The sequence below is a fragment of the Lolium perenne genome, chromosome 2 (genome assembly GCF_019359855.2).
Source record: "Lolium perenne isolate Kyuss_39 chromosome 2, Kyuss_2.0, whole genome shotgun sequence".
NCBI lineage: Eukaryota > Viridiplantae > Streptophyta > Magnoliopsida > Poales > Poaceae > Lolium > Lolium perenne.
Genome location: NC_067245.2, coordinates 30306768 through 30324199, shown reverse-complemented (window position 1 = coordinate 30324199; position 17432 = coordinate 30306768). Strand labels below are relative to the sequence as shown.

The following is a 17432-nucleotide window of genomic DNA, read 5'->3' as shown; positions in this document are numbered from 1 at the left end:
ATTTATTTGTTGCGTGTTGATTGGTCATGCTAAGCAATATAATTCATTGAAGACTATGATGATGCTTTTTGCTCATCCTTGTAATAGTCTTATAATATGCTTTATCATGCCTTTCACATATCCTCTTGGTTGAGCCTTTTATTATGGTGCCTCTTACTTGTTGCTCAACCATTTGTTTGTTGCAAGTGTTAAGTTTAATTTTCTATCTATGATCTATTGCAAATGTTTGTGTTTTAAATGGTAATGGGGGAGTGAGGATTCAATGTTATGCATATTGTATTCAAATGCAACATTTTAATTTATACATGTACCTTGGGGAGCTTCCTCATTTTATTTAAGGCACTATTTTGTAGTGATCATTAGAGTTTGATTCACTTGGTATCTTTCGTTTTGAATGATATTATGGGAGTGATGATTCCATGTTTGTGCACTTTATACTCCAATGCAAATTGTCTAGTTTTGTGCACAAACCTTGGGGAGCTTCCTCATATTTTTTAGAGCAATCTTCTTGATTTTATCATAATATATATCTTTATTTTGGTATCTTCTTTGTGGTTCATTTGGTTGCTTGCTTCATTTGTTGAAGATTCTTGACTTTGTTATCTTTTTGCAATCTTTGATCCTATCTATAGTGTGATTCCTTACGAATATTCGTCATTGGATACGTGCATTTGAATCCACTCAAATTATGAGAAATGCACACGCTATGGAGGAACTCTCACTATATTGGCCTTCTTAATTTTTCACCCATTTCGGCAATTGGTGCCAATGGGGGAGAAGTTTGGAGGGTTTAAGAGAATTTGGTTATGTTTTTGCTTTGTGCTGAAGCATGTGCCTTTATTGCATTGCATCTTGTTGCTTTGCATAGTTGAATATTTAGAGGAAACTCCACTAGGCCTTGAATGCCAATATATACAATGAAAGTCAAGATCATTCACACATGCATATATTATGGGGGAGTTTGCTCTATATATTCAACAAATGAAGCCTGGTGTACAGATGGGTACGTGAGCACGCGGTGACTAGCTAACACGTGTCTAACTCCGTTTGTCTGTCATTTGTGGATGGTGGAAACACAGCAGCGTGAGGTACTAAAAAAAACCTGGCTTGTGTCTTCTTTATCCCATATCGTCACCAGATGCAGCACCACAGCATTGACCCAACCCGATGCGGCGCCGCCCCGTCCGCCCCACCTCACCCTAGGCACCAATCCTCCTCCCAACAGCCAGGTGCGCTGCCCCTGCCCTATCCCGCCGACCAAGCACGCGCGCGAATTCCATTCGGGGACTTGGCTTCGATCCGACGAGGTCCCAGTCCAACTGCCCGCCTCGGTTTCGCGGCTGCGCCGGATCAGTCCAGAAAGGACGGCGGTCGCCGGCGGCGGGGATCAAGGTGCAGAGTCTCCACAAGGAGCGGAGCCGGGGCCTCGGATCCACGCGCTATGTGGAGCTCATGAGGCGGCCTTCCACCTGTGGATCTCCTGGTTTCGTCGCGGCCTCCGGCTCGGGCCTCCGATAGGCGGCGGGGGGTGAGGAGGGAGACGTTGTGGCATTGGAGGGTGGCGTCCGATTCGGCCTGATCCCGCATCCACGAAGAGGCGCTCTGGGGCTTTGGCGCGAGCGAGTTCCGGTCGGACCGATTCGCGGAGGGGACGCGTGGTCGGAGGTGCTGGCGGTGGCTGTTGGGGGCTAGCCGGAGGTCGAAGGTGTTGCCGCTGGCTAATGACCATATTTTTGGCTGGCCGGCCCTCCCGCAGGAGACCACCTGCGTCCATGGCTTGGCTGGCCGGGATCATACCTGCCGCGCGTCCACCTGCGTCCATGTTGCTTTACCTGGCCCAGAGTTGGGACACCGCCGAAGAACGGTTCGCCCAAGCTTCCCTCACCTCGCTCCCTCCCTCTCCCTATCTCTTATGGACTGCTCTGCTATTGGTAGATATGTGCTCTACTCAGCGGTTGTTCCAAATCTTGCAAGACGCCATACGGTCCTGTGAAAGCTCTGAATACAAGCAGCATTGCATTCAGCAATCGATCCACGGCTGGTACTAGCACAATCCAACCAGTGCACTGTATTTGATAGGCTAGAGGAGCAGATGCAAATCCTGGAAATTATGGCTGTATTTCAGTGCTTGCCACTTCAATATGTAATTTATGCAATGCAAATCCAGATTATACCTACAGCTGTTGTGTACAATCTCATAAGCTTTTCCTCTGAAAAGAACGGCACCGCTGTATATTGACAGTCTGAAGATTCTTTGTTATCCTTGTGCGTGTGCTTTTATTACTCCTGCATTTTAATCGCTGGTTTTAAGTAATTGTCGCTGGAGTATTTTTATTTATCGTATTTTGATGAAAAGTGCGAGATGACCTTGTCTGAATTTGATGGGAATTTTCTTGAATGGAAATCTATATGCATGTGACCTCCAACTCGTAGCTGATCTTTGTCTCCATATATGTAAATTTGAGATTTTAGCTTAAGTACAAAGATACTAATTAGGCATGTCTACATAAACTGAGAGAAAGAAATCTGTTAGTTAATAGAGTGCTTAGTTAATTATACGCTCGCGAGGAGTTGCAAGCACAACATGCCAAGCAACATAGAGTAGATATATCTGGTTTTACTTTTTCTCTTTTCAGAAAATGGGTCCCACCTCCGCATGCAATCTGTTAGTAACCGTGTTGTGGCCGTTAGTCAAGGAAAGAATCCAACGGTGCTGGATAATATCCAACGGTGATGAATGCATGCTCACGTACCCATCTGATCACCAAATCCACTCTCATATATTCAACTTGTTTGTTACTTAAATTCCTTATATAAACCCTCTCAAAGAGATTGTCATCAATTACCAAAATGGGGGAGATTGAAAGTGCATGGAGCCCCCATGTGTGGTTTTCGTAATTAATGGCAATCCCTATAGACTAATGTTTAGATTGAGTTATATTTGTAGGAGTTGTCCATAGGCAATGCTTGAACCATATGTTTGCTTCAAGGTTGCAAGAAGAAGAAATTTATGAAGGATATCAAGTGTCAAGTATGTCTTGAAGATGAAGATGGAGTGAGCCCTCAAGTTACTTCAAGACATCAACATGATGAAGAATGAAGAAATGAAGTGCAAGTTCAAGATGAGCCAACTTGAAGAGATCATATGCTTGAAGGCAATGCTTAAACCGTATGTTGGCTTCAAGATTGCAATGAGAAGCAAATGAAGAAGATCAAGTGTCAATTATGTCTTGAAGATGAAGATGAAGTGAGCTCTCAAGGTTAACTTCAAGACATCAACGAAATGAAGTGCAAGTTCAAGATGAGCCAACTCGAAGAGATCATAAGCTTGAAGCTTGCCATCAAGAAATGATGTGCAAGTTCAAGATGAGCCATCTCGAAGAGATTCTTTGCTTGACTCTTGTCATCCATATGGTGATCATGGATATGTGAAGATGCGCCAAAGAAGAAGCTCTCCCATGGTGGATTATGGGGGAGCAATCCACAAGACTTCGTCAAGCAAGCACAATCAAGAAAGGCGTTCCATCTTGTTGAGGTCAAGATCGTCATCATCGAGCTCAAGTGGAATGCGCAAGTATAAGGTTTGCTCTTGATAGGGTTTATTTCTCACCGGTCTCATGGTGTAGTTGGAGACCAGTTTATAGTTTAGTTGCCGTACTATCAAGAGGGCTCTCGGGTGAGTAACTCGATCGTATCCTTCGGAGAGCTCAAACCTTTGCATCCTTGCATCATCTTTCTTGGTTGTTATTTGGATCTTATCCATGTGATGTTTTAGAGCTTGTTCTTATTCTCATGACAAGCTCTAGTTCATCAAGAATGGTTTTTGCACGGGCAACTTGTTGCATTTTCAAGGTTGGAGGTTTTACCGGTATGTCTTTTTTAGATAGGTCAAACCTTTCGTCATTTTTTTTCTATCCTACATTGTTGGATTATGATGGTTCCCTGCATGATCTTGTAGATCTTGTTCCTAGATTTATAACAAGCCCAAGATCATCAAAATCGGAGTCCGGATGCTAAAGTTATGCCCGTTTCAGTTTGATGTTTCTGCAAGTTTTCAGGGGCGGATATTCCGGCCCAAGTTTGGGGCGGATAATCCCCCCCCCCCCCCCCCGAAAAATCCGGCCTCTGGGAAAATCCGGCCAAATATCCGGCCCCCATCCTGGGGCATGTTTTTTCTGGTCCTTAGCCGTTTTTCGGGGCCCGGATATTTTGCAAATATCCGGCCCGGAAAATCCGGCCTGAGCATACCCAAACGGTCATATTTCGATGGGAGGGCTATTTAAGCACCCCTTCTTCCTCCTTGGACTGGTTGGTTCACTCTCTCTCTCTCTCTCCCCCCTCCATTGTTGTCCTTCAAAGCTTGCCCTAGTTCTTGATTCCTCCCATGATTCTTGCATATTCTTGAGGGAAAAGAGAGAGGAGATCTAGATCTACATAGGTGAACCATTGCTTAGAATAAGTTGTTGGTGCACATAGGTGAACCATAGTATATATGCTTTGGGCTTGACAAAGTAAACGCTAGTTTTATTCCGCATTTGTTAAGCCCATCTAGTAAAAAGTTTTAAATTGCCTATTCACCCCCCCTCTAGGCGACATCCGTGTCCTTTTAGCAGGCGCTTGGCCGTGCGCGCTGTCTTTGCCGTGCGGGCTAGGGTTTCCGTGCGCGCCAACATTGTCGTGCGGCCTGCTCTTTGCCGTGCGTGCAATCGTTGCCGTGCGGCAGATCTGTGCCGTGCAGCTGGCTTTGCCGTGCGCCAGCATGCCAGCCCGCACGGCAAAGGCCCCTCCAAGCACGCCCCCAGGAGCTCCCAGAAGGCTGCCGCCACGTGGCTCGTTTGCCGTGTGTGTGCACACGGCAAAGTGACCAAAAGTCCATTGAGAAAATGAATTGTAACAGAGTATACCAGTTCAGTATAAATAATCGTTACTCATACAGCTTGCCCGATTATGGGAGATACATGTTCAAAGTACACAACTTCTAAGGACTCATGGAAATTCAGGAAAAGAGGAACTAGTTAGAGAAAACTAAGCTGTTTAATATAGTTTATTTACCCAATGAGCCCCGCCTCGTCAATATCCATTAACAAAGACGCCAAACAGTTTAGAAAGTCACAAGCCACTTTGCATTGTGCACCGGTGGACTGCTTCTTAGCGCACCGAATGAAGGCTCTGTACAACTTATTTATGCTCTCAAGGGTGTCGGGGTGCACATTGAGGGGTGTCAAATGGTAGATCGCTTGGGATGTGAGCACGGATTTGACATGGGAGGTGTGGCCGGACATGGTGATGAGCTTTCCATTGTAGGATGGGAGTTTACCGACGACTTTTTCCTCAAGGTGTTGGAAGCCATCACGATGGAGACGCCAAACGGAGAGTGGGAGGACGAGATCGATACTTCATAGGGAAAGAAGCTCTCACCACCTGTAGGCCATGGAAGACCTCGTCAAGGTTGATGCCGCCACATCTAATTGGAACCATAGAGCTCTTTTCAAAGTTGGTACATTCTTAAGCATTAACCAAATGAACACTCTTTTTCGAGAATACACCCTGGAAGGTGTATTAGATATATAGGAGGGGCGAAGAAGCCCGAGGCGACGCTGCAAGCGGCAAACCTTCCGATGTTTGTATGGGAAACCCCCTTCCTATGTCAAATGATGATACATATTCTTACCTTTGAATTGACGAGATGTGCCAATGCACCACCTAACTTTATCAGGTTCATCATTCAAAGTGACTGGGATCTACTAAAAGCTTCAGGTTTTCCCACGAGACATCTATCTCTCCCCACAGAGTTCTCCCCACTAAACAACTCCACCTTTCTTCCTTCACCCTACTGAGAGTAATGAGCTTGGAGAAAAAGTGATGGTACAGTCTTGGAAATTGACTTGCCAGAGGTGAATTGTTCACCCAGGAATCTATCCATACAGAAGAGTGTTTTTTCACCATTGTTAGTAAGTCTCTTATATATTGTTTGAAGATATGGTTAATTACCATTTTGCAAAAAATGGGAGCTCCCAGGTCCTGCAGTAGCTTGTTATGGCACTTTATGTTGAAGACATTTATTTATTAGCATTTCTTGCCAAGTTCCTATAGTATTTTCTAGTTTTCAAAACCACTTGCAAACTAAAATTGTGATTCGCGGTTCTAAGAGCATCTCCACTCGGCTTCCCAGCACCCCTCCCCGGGCCGAAAGTTATCGTCGGATGGACGAAAATTCCCTAGCCGCGTCGCCAGGAGCCCATTTTTTGTCGGATTGGGCCTATTTTTCATCCGGCGATCGCATACCGAACCCAACACCCCGGGGAGCGCCTGCGAGCGCCGGATGAAGAGAAAAAGAGTGTGGGCCAGGTCTATCAGTGTGACACTCACAAAGATCCCCCCACTCCACTCTCTCTGCCCAAACCACCTCGTCGCCTCCACCTCGCCGCCGTCACCACCCCTACCCTCTATCATCGTGTATACGCCGGTAGAAAGTCCGCACCCGCTCCCTAGCTACTGCCGAGCTCGCCGCCTTTCATCACCTCACCGGTGTTCCGTTGTCGATCCTCGTGCTGATCCTTGTGCCGACCTCTACTGCATCACGCCCGTGAGGTGTTCGGAGTTTTGATTGCTCGGCCATGGACTCCAACGACGAGGATGAGCAAATGTTTGTTTTGCTGTTGGAGGAGGAGAACACCACCACCGAAGATAAAGAGCACATGATGACCTTGACGTCTCTAGCCAGCCTATACGCCGAGCGGAACTCAAAGCCGCAGCGTGGTGGCTCTGCGCCGGGTTGCCGGAAGGCCAAGGCGAGGTGGCGCCTGGAGGGGTACATCATGTTGTATGCCAATTACTACTCTGATGAACCGCTGCACCTTGAGGCAGTATTCCGGCGCCGGTTCAGGATGAACCGGGATCTTGTTCTGAAGATTGTGTATGCCTTCTGGGACTTGGACCCCTACTTCTGATGCAAACTAGACTGCACCGACATGATTGGGTTTTCCTCGCTACAGAAGTGCACGGTCGCTATGAGATTGCTTGCATATTGAGCTCTGGGTGATAGTGTCGATGACTATCTGCGCATGGCCGAGAGCACCGCCATTGATTGCTTATACAGGTTTTGCAGGGCAGTTATAGCAGTGTTCGGGGAACTATACTTGAGATCACCAACTACTCAAGATACTGAGCAGATACTTGCAACCAATGCAACAAGAGAATTTTCTGGAATGCTTGGAAGCATCGACTGCAAAGTGGATGAACTGTCCAATGGCTTGGCAGGGTATTTACAAGGTCCACAAAGGAGGATGTAGTGTGGTACGTGAGGCAGTGGCTACATATGATACCTGAATTTGGCACTACTTTGGAATGGCAGGCTCAAACAACGACATCAACGTCTTGCTGTGCTCGCTTGTCTTTGCCAAGCTCGTTGAGGGCCATGCACCGCCGGTGAACTATGAGGTTAGTGGGCACCACTATAACAAGGGATACTACCTTGCAGATGGCATCTATCCTACATGGTCAACATTTAGGAAGACGATGTCAAGCCCGAAGCTACCAAAAGAAGCGTGGTTTGCCAAGGAGCAAGAAGCTGCCCGGAAGGACGTCGAGCGAGCATTTGGTATCCTCCAGACGAGATTTGCAGTTGTATGGTTCCCAGCTATGACTTGGTCGCAGGATCAGATGTAGGAGGTGATGAATTGTTGTGGTATATTGCACAATATGATCATAGAGAATGAGCGGAAATATCCAGTTCCTGAAGTTGAGTTGCTGCAGCCATATCACCGATAGGATCCTCTTGCAGAGTTTGATGATCAAGTGATGGCATCATGGGCTTCCTTCCTAGCTATGCGCCAGGAGATCTGAGACTCACGTGTGCATCAACAACTACATGACGATCTGGTCGACCACCACTGGGCTCGCAAGGGTGCAGCAAGAGCGGATGCACCATGATTTGTTGTGTTTGTTGTGTTGTTGTCATGTTGTCTTTGTTGAACTAATGCCAAATCTCAGCGAACAATGTCATAATTTTTTATATTTTGTGTTGTATTCTGAAATTGTGCCAAAAATTGGCCGAATTCGCCGGGCTTGAGGATCGGCCATGGGTTCGCCGATGGGAAACTCCCCCTCCCCAGGCCGAAATTACATCCATCCGGCGCTAACTAGCGCCGGATTTTGGCCCGGGGAGCGCCAATGAGTGAATATGCTCTAAGATCCAACACTCGTAAATCTCCACAATCTTTAGAGCATCCCCAGCCGTTGGGGTTCCCCAGGCCAAAATCCGGCGCTATTTAGCGCCGGATGGATGTATTTTTGGCCTGGGGAGGCCCATTTTCCCAGCGGCGAGCCCATGATTTTCCTTCTGACGCTCATCCACTGCGTGCATAGCGACGGTGCAGTCGTCGGGAAGGGCAACCATCAGAGTGCCCTCGATGCATTGAACCGCCGTAATGGTCCGTGAAGTGGTCTGGGGAGTCCAAACGCCTCGTCGGGAACGGTCGAAGTGGCCTCGACGCGAGAACCGCCGTAATGGAGCACGAACTCCGTGGAAGAGCAACCGCCGCTCTCTTCGTCGATAGACCTACATATACGGTTTTCGACGGTCGACGCCATTCATCTATTCTCTCCTCACCATCCTCTGTCAACCATGAGCGATCTCTCTTGGCCATCGGACACCGACAGCGAGGGGAAGCCGTCTAGATAGCGGCATTGGTGGGATCGAGATGCATCGTCCAGCAGCGACGATTCCCCGCCGCCGGCCAGCGAGGACGAATGGGATGACGACGAGGAGGAGGACGAAGAGATCGAGGAGCAAGCCGAGGATCAGGCCGAGGAAGAGGCCGAGGAGGAGGAGGAGGAGGAACAGGTTGAGGACGCGGCGGCCCGGGCGAAGGCGAAGGCGCAGCCGGCGACAACCTTCGACGACGAGGAGGACTCAACTTCCTCCGACACGTCGAAGGACACCGGCTCTTCGGAGGAGGTGACGAGCCGGAAGCGTCGCCGCCACGACGATGAGGCGAGGCCATCTAGGAAGAAGAAATAGTTTAAGTTTGTTTTAAAGTTTTTATATGTAATTTTTATGTTTATTCGAAGTTTTATATATAATTTGTCTATGTTGCACCACTTGAGTTTGTTCAAAGCTTTCGTTCGACGAGGGTATTGCCGTAGAATTACAAATTTCCCCCGAAACGCACGCGTGCCATATATCGGGAAGACGAGGGTATTGCCGTAGAACCCAGGCCTTTGTCGCTGACAGGTCGGGGCCACCAGATGGTTCCCGCGCTTTTCTCTCGTCCGGAGTCCCCGAGCGCTCCCCGGGGACCGGGGGATGGCCTGGGTTCACCGGACGGATGAAAGGCTTATTTCGGGGGAAAGCGAGGAGCCGGGGACGCGGCTGGGCCATTTTCTTCCATCCGGATGAAAAAAAAGCGTTCTGGGGGCCTTCCCGGAGAGACGGCTGGAAATGCTCTTAGGAAGACAAATAGTTTGCTTGTTTACCAAATGATACCTTTTATCTCATCTAATTCATGTCAAATCAATCTTTTCTTAGGCATGTCTCATCTTTTAATCACGCCTTTTGGGGTTTCCAAGAAGGATAGCATATATATAGTGACACCGCTGAGACATGCATTCACCAAAGTTATCATGTCTCCCGAAGACAACATCTTCCCTTTCCATCCTGTTAATTAGTTTGCAAGCTTCTCCCTAATTGGGTCTCATTGTGACAAGGCCAACCGTTTTCCCTCAATAGGCATGCCCAAATATTTCATGCCCAATTTGACAGTTGGACAAGAGAAAAAAAAATCACAATATTGTGCCTCTAGATATTGCGTTTCACCAGATAGTAAAAATTCAGTTTTGTTAAAGTGGGTTTTGAGTCCAGAAATCTGCTAAAAATGAACAAAATAAACTTAACATTTCTGGTATTTATTAGATTGTCTTCCAGCAAAAGTATAGTCTCATCTACACATTGCAAGATTGACAATCCCCTTCCACTAGATGACCAACCAAACCTGTGATAATACCCATCTCCTTGTCCTTTTTCATCGGGGGAGCAAGCCCATCAGCATCAGTGTGAGGACAGAAAGGATCTCTCTGCCAGACTACTGATAGGTGCAAAAGTAGGGCAACAGCCAATCTACCCCCTCTTACTGATTTCATCACCCAGTCACACCAGATATCTCCCATTCCTTTTGCATGCATCATCCGGTAGAGAAAGACCAAATTCACCTCATCATATGCACTTTCTAAATCAATTTAGAAAAAAAAACGCCTGTCATTTTTTATTTTGTTGAATTTCATGTATGGTCTCATGTAGCAAAACAATCCTTTCCGTGACGAATATATCTTTGATGAAGTCAGTCCAAACGTTAGCAATAACTTTATGGGCCTGTCATCATCAGAAATTTAGAGAGATGATCCCATGGTTCAACCTAGCAATATCCAGCCTTCAAGCATGAAAAGCATCCAACATTTGTTTTAAATCATACTACATCTGTTCCATAATATAGTATGTTTTCGAAAACTAATTTAATTTTCCAAAACATACTATAATATGGAACAGAGGTACTTTATAGTACCCAAAACACTTGATAAAACTCAGTAGGCAGTCCATTTCGCCCTGCTGCTTTATTATGTTTGAGATCAAACAACCATTTAATATAGTTATGTCCTAAAAAAATGAATGAGTGATGTTTAAATTTATCCATGCACTGATTTGGTACCGCGATCGGCTGTCCAACACTACAGATGCTCATAAAACTACTTCCCGTTCAGAACACGTATTGTAATTAACTCCAAAAAATTTACGCTCAATATTTTGTTCAGAACTAGCCATTGTCGGCTTTGATGAATACACTATATGTGTTGCCACCAGAAAAGGATTTGCCACCTTCATCTATTGTACCGAAACAAAAGTGTACACGTTATTATGGCAGACGCTAGTGCTACCATGTCAAAACAACATGTCAGATCAAACATCTAGGTTGCTCGCCTGCATCCAGCCCAGTCAAAAAGTTCTCCCGGGGTATCAGGGCACTGCAGGATTTTCTTCTCTATGCTGCTTCGGGCTGAGGGGTAAGCTTGTCCAGATCCACAGAAATGTCGAGGCCCGACTTTGCCATAGAACTGATCATTTTAGGGATGTCCGTAAACAAAGCTTCCTCCATTGCCTGGAATATGTAGATATTTTATTACTAGCCGAATGTAGCACGAGGTAAAAATTGAACCAAAGATCGTTTGTCTAATTCTCACCTTCCTATCATCTTTGTTCTGCCTTTTTGTCACCTCTGTTGGCCATTCAGCAACAAGCTTTTGGAGTTCATCTTTGACAAACGGTTTCTTCTGATCAGGAAGGTGCTAATATACAACCAAAAATGTCATCAGGCAAATTTCTACAAGGATTCATATGCAAAAACACTGAGTGCCAACTATTATGGCATCCCATATTCCCAAGATTTGTGAAAAACATAGACTAAAAATGACAATAGTAGCATGCGTGGAAAACATAGACTAAAAAATGACAATAGTAGCATGTGATCCATAGATGAACGACATTAAGAGTGAGGAAGAGCCACTTTCATCCTGAAACAAACCAGTGTAATGTTCTTGCCTTCTCGGTATGAACAGGAATTCCAATATTGTAGGAATACAAATGCAAGTCTAATAAACAGGATGCAATTGGACAACAAGACTATGGAATGAATCTTGCTATCCAGAAAGAAGAGAAGATACTGCTGGTCAATATGAAGCAATAACCAGTATTTGAGAAACATAAATCTAATAGCAATTAGCATTGTGCAACCAACCTTGTGCAGGAGTTTAATGGTGGCAGCGGCATTTTCCGGCTTATGTTCAAGCAGAGACCCCTGCAATGAGACAATTCACGGTAGGTCTCGTATTAGAAGAAATTAATGTAGCAGAGGAGATACACCCCCGGTCCATGGGAGACAAAAAAAAGGTAGTGATGTGATATACTGGTATGCTACGGACGTTACTACATGATTTAGTATACTGCTACTGCTTGACGTGAAAAAATCCAGTTAGTTAAGTTCACACAAAATAAACATTAGAAGAATCAGCATCATAGTTTATTACTACACGGAAAATAATGCCCATACTAGGAACAATTACCTTTGCACATGCAAAACCGGTTGTAAGAGTATAGTGTTTGACAGACTTCCCTCTCAGACTATTGATTTCCCATATAGATTGAGAGTCTCCTGCAGAAGCAGAAATATATTAGAAAGCATCCTTCACAGAAACAAAAATTAGCACTAACTCGGTAACTCCAAAATACAAATGTTTAAAGTTTAAAAAGCAAGAGGGGAACTATGATTAGTAAACAAATGAAATGATTATTATGAGAGGCAACATCACAGCCCAAAAATATAATACCAAATCATTAATTCCCAGATCATCACTACCACTCCTGGATGTTATAGTGAGGATAACTGCCTTAGGAGCGAGAAGGCCAGTTGAAACAAACAATGAAACATATTTAGCAATATCTTGCCTTTTGGGCGGACGTCCAGAACAGCAATGTACCTCTAACATAGCTAATCTTAGGCTTAAGTTGGCCATTACGCTATAATTTACATAAGGGTAAAATTGCTTACCAACTTTGGCAGCAAATTCCATCCATATGTCAAATGCAGTACGGCGCAACTTGACTCCAGCCTGAACAAATCTCGCCGCATATTTTGAGAGTAAATCCCATCTATCAGCATTATAGCAGATACTGCATAACACAATATTTGCCCATGGAATTAATACCTACAAATCATCATCATCTTGCCTAAAAGACGACTTGGAATACAAATCAAAATTATAACAAACTCTATGACACATTTGTGAAAGATTTACATGATTTAACGTACTTCTGTAGTTCATAGCCTACTAAAATAACATTTTGTGGATTTGTTAGGCTAGAAAAATGAGGCCAAAGCTGGTCAGAAATATCATGCAAAACAGAAAGGACTGATACTATGTAGTAAAACACCGGAATTGATGTATAAGTTCACTAAAGAGCTATGCATATTTTCTCATCAATGATTAATTTAAAAGGGTAGAACTTGGCATGCTACAATATGAAGAAATTAAACAACCGAAAGAAACAAATGGTATACATCGGCAAATAGCAACTGGGAACTTATGCAAAACATACCTGAAGACGATATCAGCAGTGCCTGGTTGTAATGGTAAGGAATTCCTCCTAAGGACTTGCATTATCCTCTCCATTAGCTTAGTATCATTGTGCTCTTTAGCATGTTGCTGTAGAAGGAGGAAATCATTACAAAGCAACTTGAAAAGATAATCAAAGAGCTAGTAACACTGAATACCAGTAGATAATGGGCAGAACCAATGGTTGGCGTTATTCCATAAACATTGTGATTCCATAAAACCTTCAACCCTGCATGCATGGTACAAAATATGAATTAAGGGTTTTCGGTTCCATTAGAGCCTGTTTAGATTAGAGGTATTTTTGTGCTCTGGTAATTAATTCAAATGCGAATTAAGAACTGGAAGACACAAACACAAAAAATACATCCATTTCAAACAGGGCCTCAAAGTTCTGAAACACAACAAAGTTAACTTCTGAAGCTAGAATGGGGGCATTGACACACAAAAAAATATAGCACAGCAAAGTTCCATAAATCTTTCTTCTACACAAGTACACAACTGGAAAGAGGAAAGAAGTTATTGTTTACATGCAGTACACGAAATAAAACATTTATATAATTGAGAGTCTGAGACGTGACCCACATCATCATCATATCATGTCAAGTTTATCTAATGCTTCCTAGCGAATAAGGTTTCAAATCCGTGACAAATTTAGAAATGGGTGTATCTAGCGGCGTGTTCTTTCATTTTTGAAAAACTATATAACATCATTGTTTAATTGTTTTGGTTAGGATTAATAAGCATGCATAAAGCCTACAAGGCAATCTAGAGCTAAATACTAGAAGTACATCAAAATAATATTCATAACCGAACAAAAGGTTGGAAAGGAACATATGACCCATCATTAGTCAAGGTAACAAATAAAAATGATCTTTGAGACCGAACTATACCATAGTCAAGGACACCCACACGAGCACAAGCCTCAGAAACTTTCATACACAGATGGTCGTTGAAGTTCGCACTGATGCGAAGATTTGATAATCTCTGCATCAATAAAAAAAAGTGATGTTTAAGACAGCATCTAGTTACAGAAATATATAAATAGGAGTACAAAAAACACACTGGCCTGTCTAACATCCAGACAAAAACTACTAACTACAGAGGGAATGACAAGACTGACAACATATTGCTACCTATACTTAGAATCTTCATATGCTAGCAATAGAAATAACTGACAGTCAATTGACATCATGACCCAACATTATATAACAGTGCTACATATTGCATATTTAAAATCATGGGACAAACTTTTCAATATGATCAATATATAATGGAAATTATATGTTAACTCGGCTGAGTGAGCATCTGTGTCTCATCAGAGTAAAGCAGATCCTGAAATTCAACAACAGATAGTTTCTCATAACTATGCCAAACTGGGTGGTGATACCAACAAATGAGTATCTGTTGTGATGATGATACTACATGACACACAGTATACTAAACTGGCTTTCGAAGTGGTACACATAAGATACAACAAATATACACACAGAGCATGCAAAGGGTGGGAGAAGGAAGCATTCTTAATTTAAGAGGAAAATGGATGTGACTTACAAATACTCTTAGCTTCTGCAAAATTTGAAAAAGGAGTTTGATGTCCTCCTCACTGGAGCAACTACTGATCATTGACCATAACCAGGCATTTGGAGGCATGGTTTGGGCTTCAACGGATTTCAGCATTTTTTGGTACAGCTCCTCTGCAGATTCTGTGGCCAACAGATATTAGCTAATAGAAACATTATACTAAGAAAAAACATACCAAAGGGAAGGTTGATGAACCATAGGGAATTCGCACAGATTTTATACAACCAGATAGAAACATATGTGTCACATAACATTACTGTAACAATGAGTGAGACTGTTTAAACAAAAAGTGATTTCAATGGATAAACAAATATAGGAGGCATACAAATTCAATTCACTCGTATAAAAAACAAAAGAAAATTCACCAGAAACTTGATTCATTGAACTACTTGTTTTGCTTTGTAAACAGGTTTTAATTTATCTGCAAACATTTGAAATATATGTCTATGAACTTATAAGAGCCAAAAGGAAAGGTCAAACGGGGTAAACAAATATCACATGATAACATTATTTTGAGCGTTAAGAGTCAGGGCAAAATCCCTAGTGAGTCCAGATGATAGATGGCAGGCAATACTCGTAAGAAAAATTCTTACTAATGATAAGAAAACAATTGCTATATATCCCCGTTTCAAAAAAAAAAAAACAATTGCTATCTATCTCAGTAATGGATCTGAAGGCATCTCTGCACACATATCAAAATCTCTTCGGTGATCTGCTAGTATTGATTTCAGTAACAGGTTAAGGTCTGAAGGATATAACAGCAATGTAAGAGAATTTGTTATGAATAACACTTAGTACCAAGACTTTTTTTTTCGAGAGTACGGGATTTACAAAAACATGTATTGATGCAATAGTAGAAAGGGAGGGACCCTTTGGTTATTTAACTTTGGGTACAATGTTCGCCCCAGTGAAGGGTGGGGAGTCGAACTGGGCTGGCGTGCAGCACCAGACATTGCCTCTACCACTATCCGCTCAGTTCTCCTCGATGAAATAGTGAAATACTTCAAATGGTGCAGTTTTAACTGATAGGTCATGGGAGCTAAACACTAGTACAACTTAGCAAGTTAATGAATGTACAACGCACTGCAAAGGATTCATGGAACAGAAGGGACAAAAAGCAACATAAAGACCAGGGCAAAACACAGTATTCAAAAGTAACCTTTAGGGTGGTCGGTGTCGCTTGATTCTGTCGTGAAATGAGCTCTTTCAATGTGATAGCCCACCGATTTCTTACTCTGCCAGTGAGAAGTCCCGGTTCGCAATAGAAAAGTACCTAAATTATCAAAGTAAAGGTAGTCAGTTCGACTGCTTTGCAAGTAGTTTGCACTACCGCAAAACAACTGAATAGCCACTCTCAACTAATAATCCAGCACATCGTCCACAAAGTGCCTCACCAAGAAGCTAGCCAAGCATGATAGACTCTAAACCATTAATAATCAAATCCCTAAATCACAGCTAACTGGTTACAGATAACCTGGAAAGACTCAGCATCGACAGAAGATTACTGCCTTATGTCAAAAATCTATCACACATAAGCCAAAGCAAGTTGCAGAGCATGACCCACTCAAGGACATCTCCATCGCAACAAACCCTTAAACCTCAGAAGCCATTCGGACCCCTTTAGACCATGAGGTCGAGATGGTACGGTTAGCAGACCAGGCCGCGTGCCCACCAGCAGTTCGACGAAATGCCCCATCAACCAACTCGGGGAGCAGCGTGTAGAGGCTACAAAAATGAATATACAGATGATTCTAGGCAAGGGAACTCACGGGAGAGGTGCGACGAGAAGCTCCTGGCGTGATGCGGAGAGGAGGAAGGCGAGGCGGGGAAGCCATTGTCGAGATGGGGAAGGAGGACGAGCTCGGCGCCTGCCGCGCACCCCCGGTGGGAGGCGGAGAGCGCTCCCTGGATCCCGGAGGCCGCCGGCGATGCGAGGAGGCGGCGCGCGCGCGCTGCGGCGGCCTGCATGGCTCGTCCTTCTCCGTGCGGCGGCCGGAGGAGAGGAGAGAGGAGGCGACGGAGAGTTTGGGAGGCGGCCTGAGCTGGGCTGGGACTCGCCTGGGCTTAACGGCCCAAAGCTACGAGCGGAACATTCACAGCGTCACTGCGCCACTTGTGCTCGCCGGCTCAATCTGGACCGTACAAATCTGATTGAACGGTTACAAGTCTTAGATGTTGTGTTCTCCACCCCGGATAATTACCGCGCTGAGCCCCTCACTTTCGAGGTCGTGCCTTGGTCGTCCGGCGTTTGCCGTCTTCATGGCAAGGTCGTGCTACATCTATAGCAAGCTGAAGATACCCGGGCAGTGGCGGACCTATGTTGAAACAAAACTGGGCCATGGCCCGCCCAGCTCAGCCCAAAACACTGAAGAGTGGGAAGAAAAATTGGCCCAAAAATGCAAAAATATATGATCTTCTTTGGGCTGGCCCGCCCAACAATTGTGTTGTAGTTCCGCTACTGTACCCGGGCCTAGACAATGTCATCACCATTGAGTCTCACATCAAGAAGGCTCGTGAGTGCGAAGTTGGTGGAGCCGCCTTCAGAGGAGTTGTTCTTAGCACGGACGAATACAAGCAAGCAACTAGTGAAGAAGGTAGACCCAAGGAGATGTCGACCACGAAGAAGAAGTTTGTTGAGCCCGCCTTAGACTCAGTGGCGGAGGACCCATTCTGGCAAGGTATGGCTCACG

The 17432-nt window shown here is 44.5% G+C and overlaps 2 protein-coding genes across 2 annotated transcripts; one reads left to right on the top strand and one right to left on the bottom strand.

Annotated features, from left to right (window-relative positions):
- The first annotated feature begins 7064 nt into the window (after positions 1-7064).
- LOC139835434 (uncharacterized) lies at positions 7065-7668 on the top strand. The gene is made up of 2 exons (XM_071825288.1): positions 7065-7272; positions 7355-7668. The coding sequence occupies exons 1-2, from the start codon at positions 7065-7067 to the stop codon at positions 7666-7668; spliced, it is 522 nt and encodes a 173-aa protein (XP_071681389.1).
- Positions 7669-10568: 2900 nt separating this feature from the next.
- On the bottom strand, positions 10569-16808 carry LOC127331661 (uncharacterized). The gene is made up of 11 exons (XM_051357836.2): positions 16512-16808; positions 15902-16015; positions 14713-14864; positions 14052-14145; positions 13320-13390; positions 13145-13251; positions 12597-12718; positions 12112-12200; positions 11787-11846; positions 11233-11337; positions 10569-11150 (listed from the first exon to the last, which is right to left on the bottom strand). Exons 1-11 carry the CDS (start codon positions 16708-16710, stop codon positions 11034-11036), a joined length of 1230 nt encoding a protein of 409 aa, XP_051213796.1. The 5' UTR covers positions 16711-16808; the 3' UTR covers positions 10569-11033.
- Between the last annotated feature and the right edge of the window lie 624 nt (positions 16809-17432).

Excerpts from the sequence above, each read along its gene's own strand:
- LOC139835434 (XM_071825288.1), top strand. The coding sequence starts at position 7,065 with ATGGCCGAGAGCACCGCCATTGATTGCTTATACAGGTTTTGCAGGGCA. Across the intron at positions 7,273-7,354 it reads CTTGGCAGGGTATTTACAAG|GCTCAAACAACGACATCAAC; the intron begins GTCCACAAAGGA and ends TTGGAATGGCAG.
- LOC127331661 (XM_051357836.2), bottom strand. The coding sequence starts at position 16,710 with ATGCAGGCCGCCGCAGCGCGCGCGCGCCGCCTCCTCGCATCGCCGGCG. Across the intron at positions 12,719-13,144 it reads ACTGCTGATATCGTCTTCAG|TATCTGCTATAATGCTGATA; the intron begins GTATGTTTTGCA and ends TGTGTTATGCAG. Across the intron at positions 11,338-11,786 it reads CCATTAAACTCCTGCACAAG|CACCTTCCTGATCAGAAGAA; the intron begins GTTGGTTGCACA and ends GTTGTATATTAG.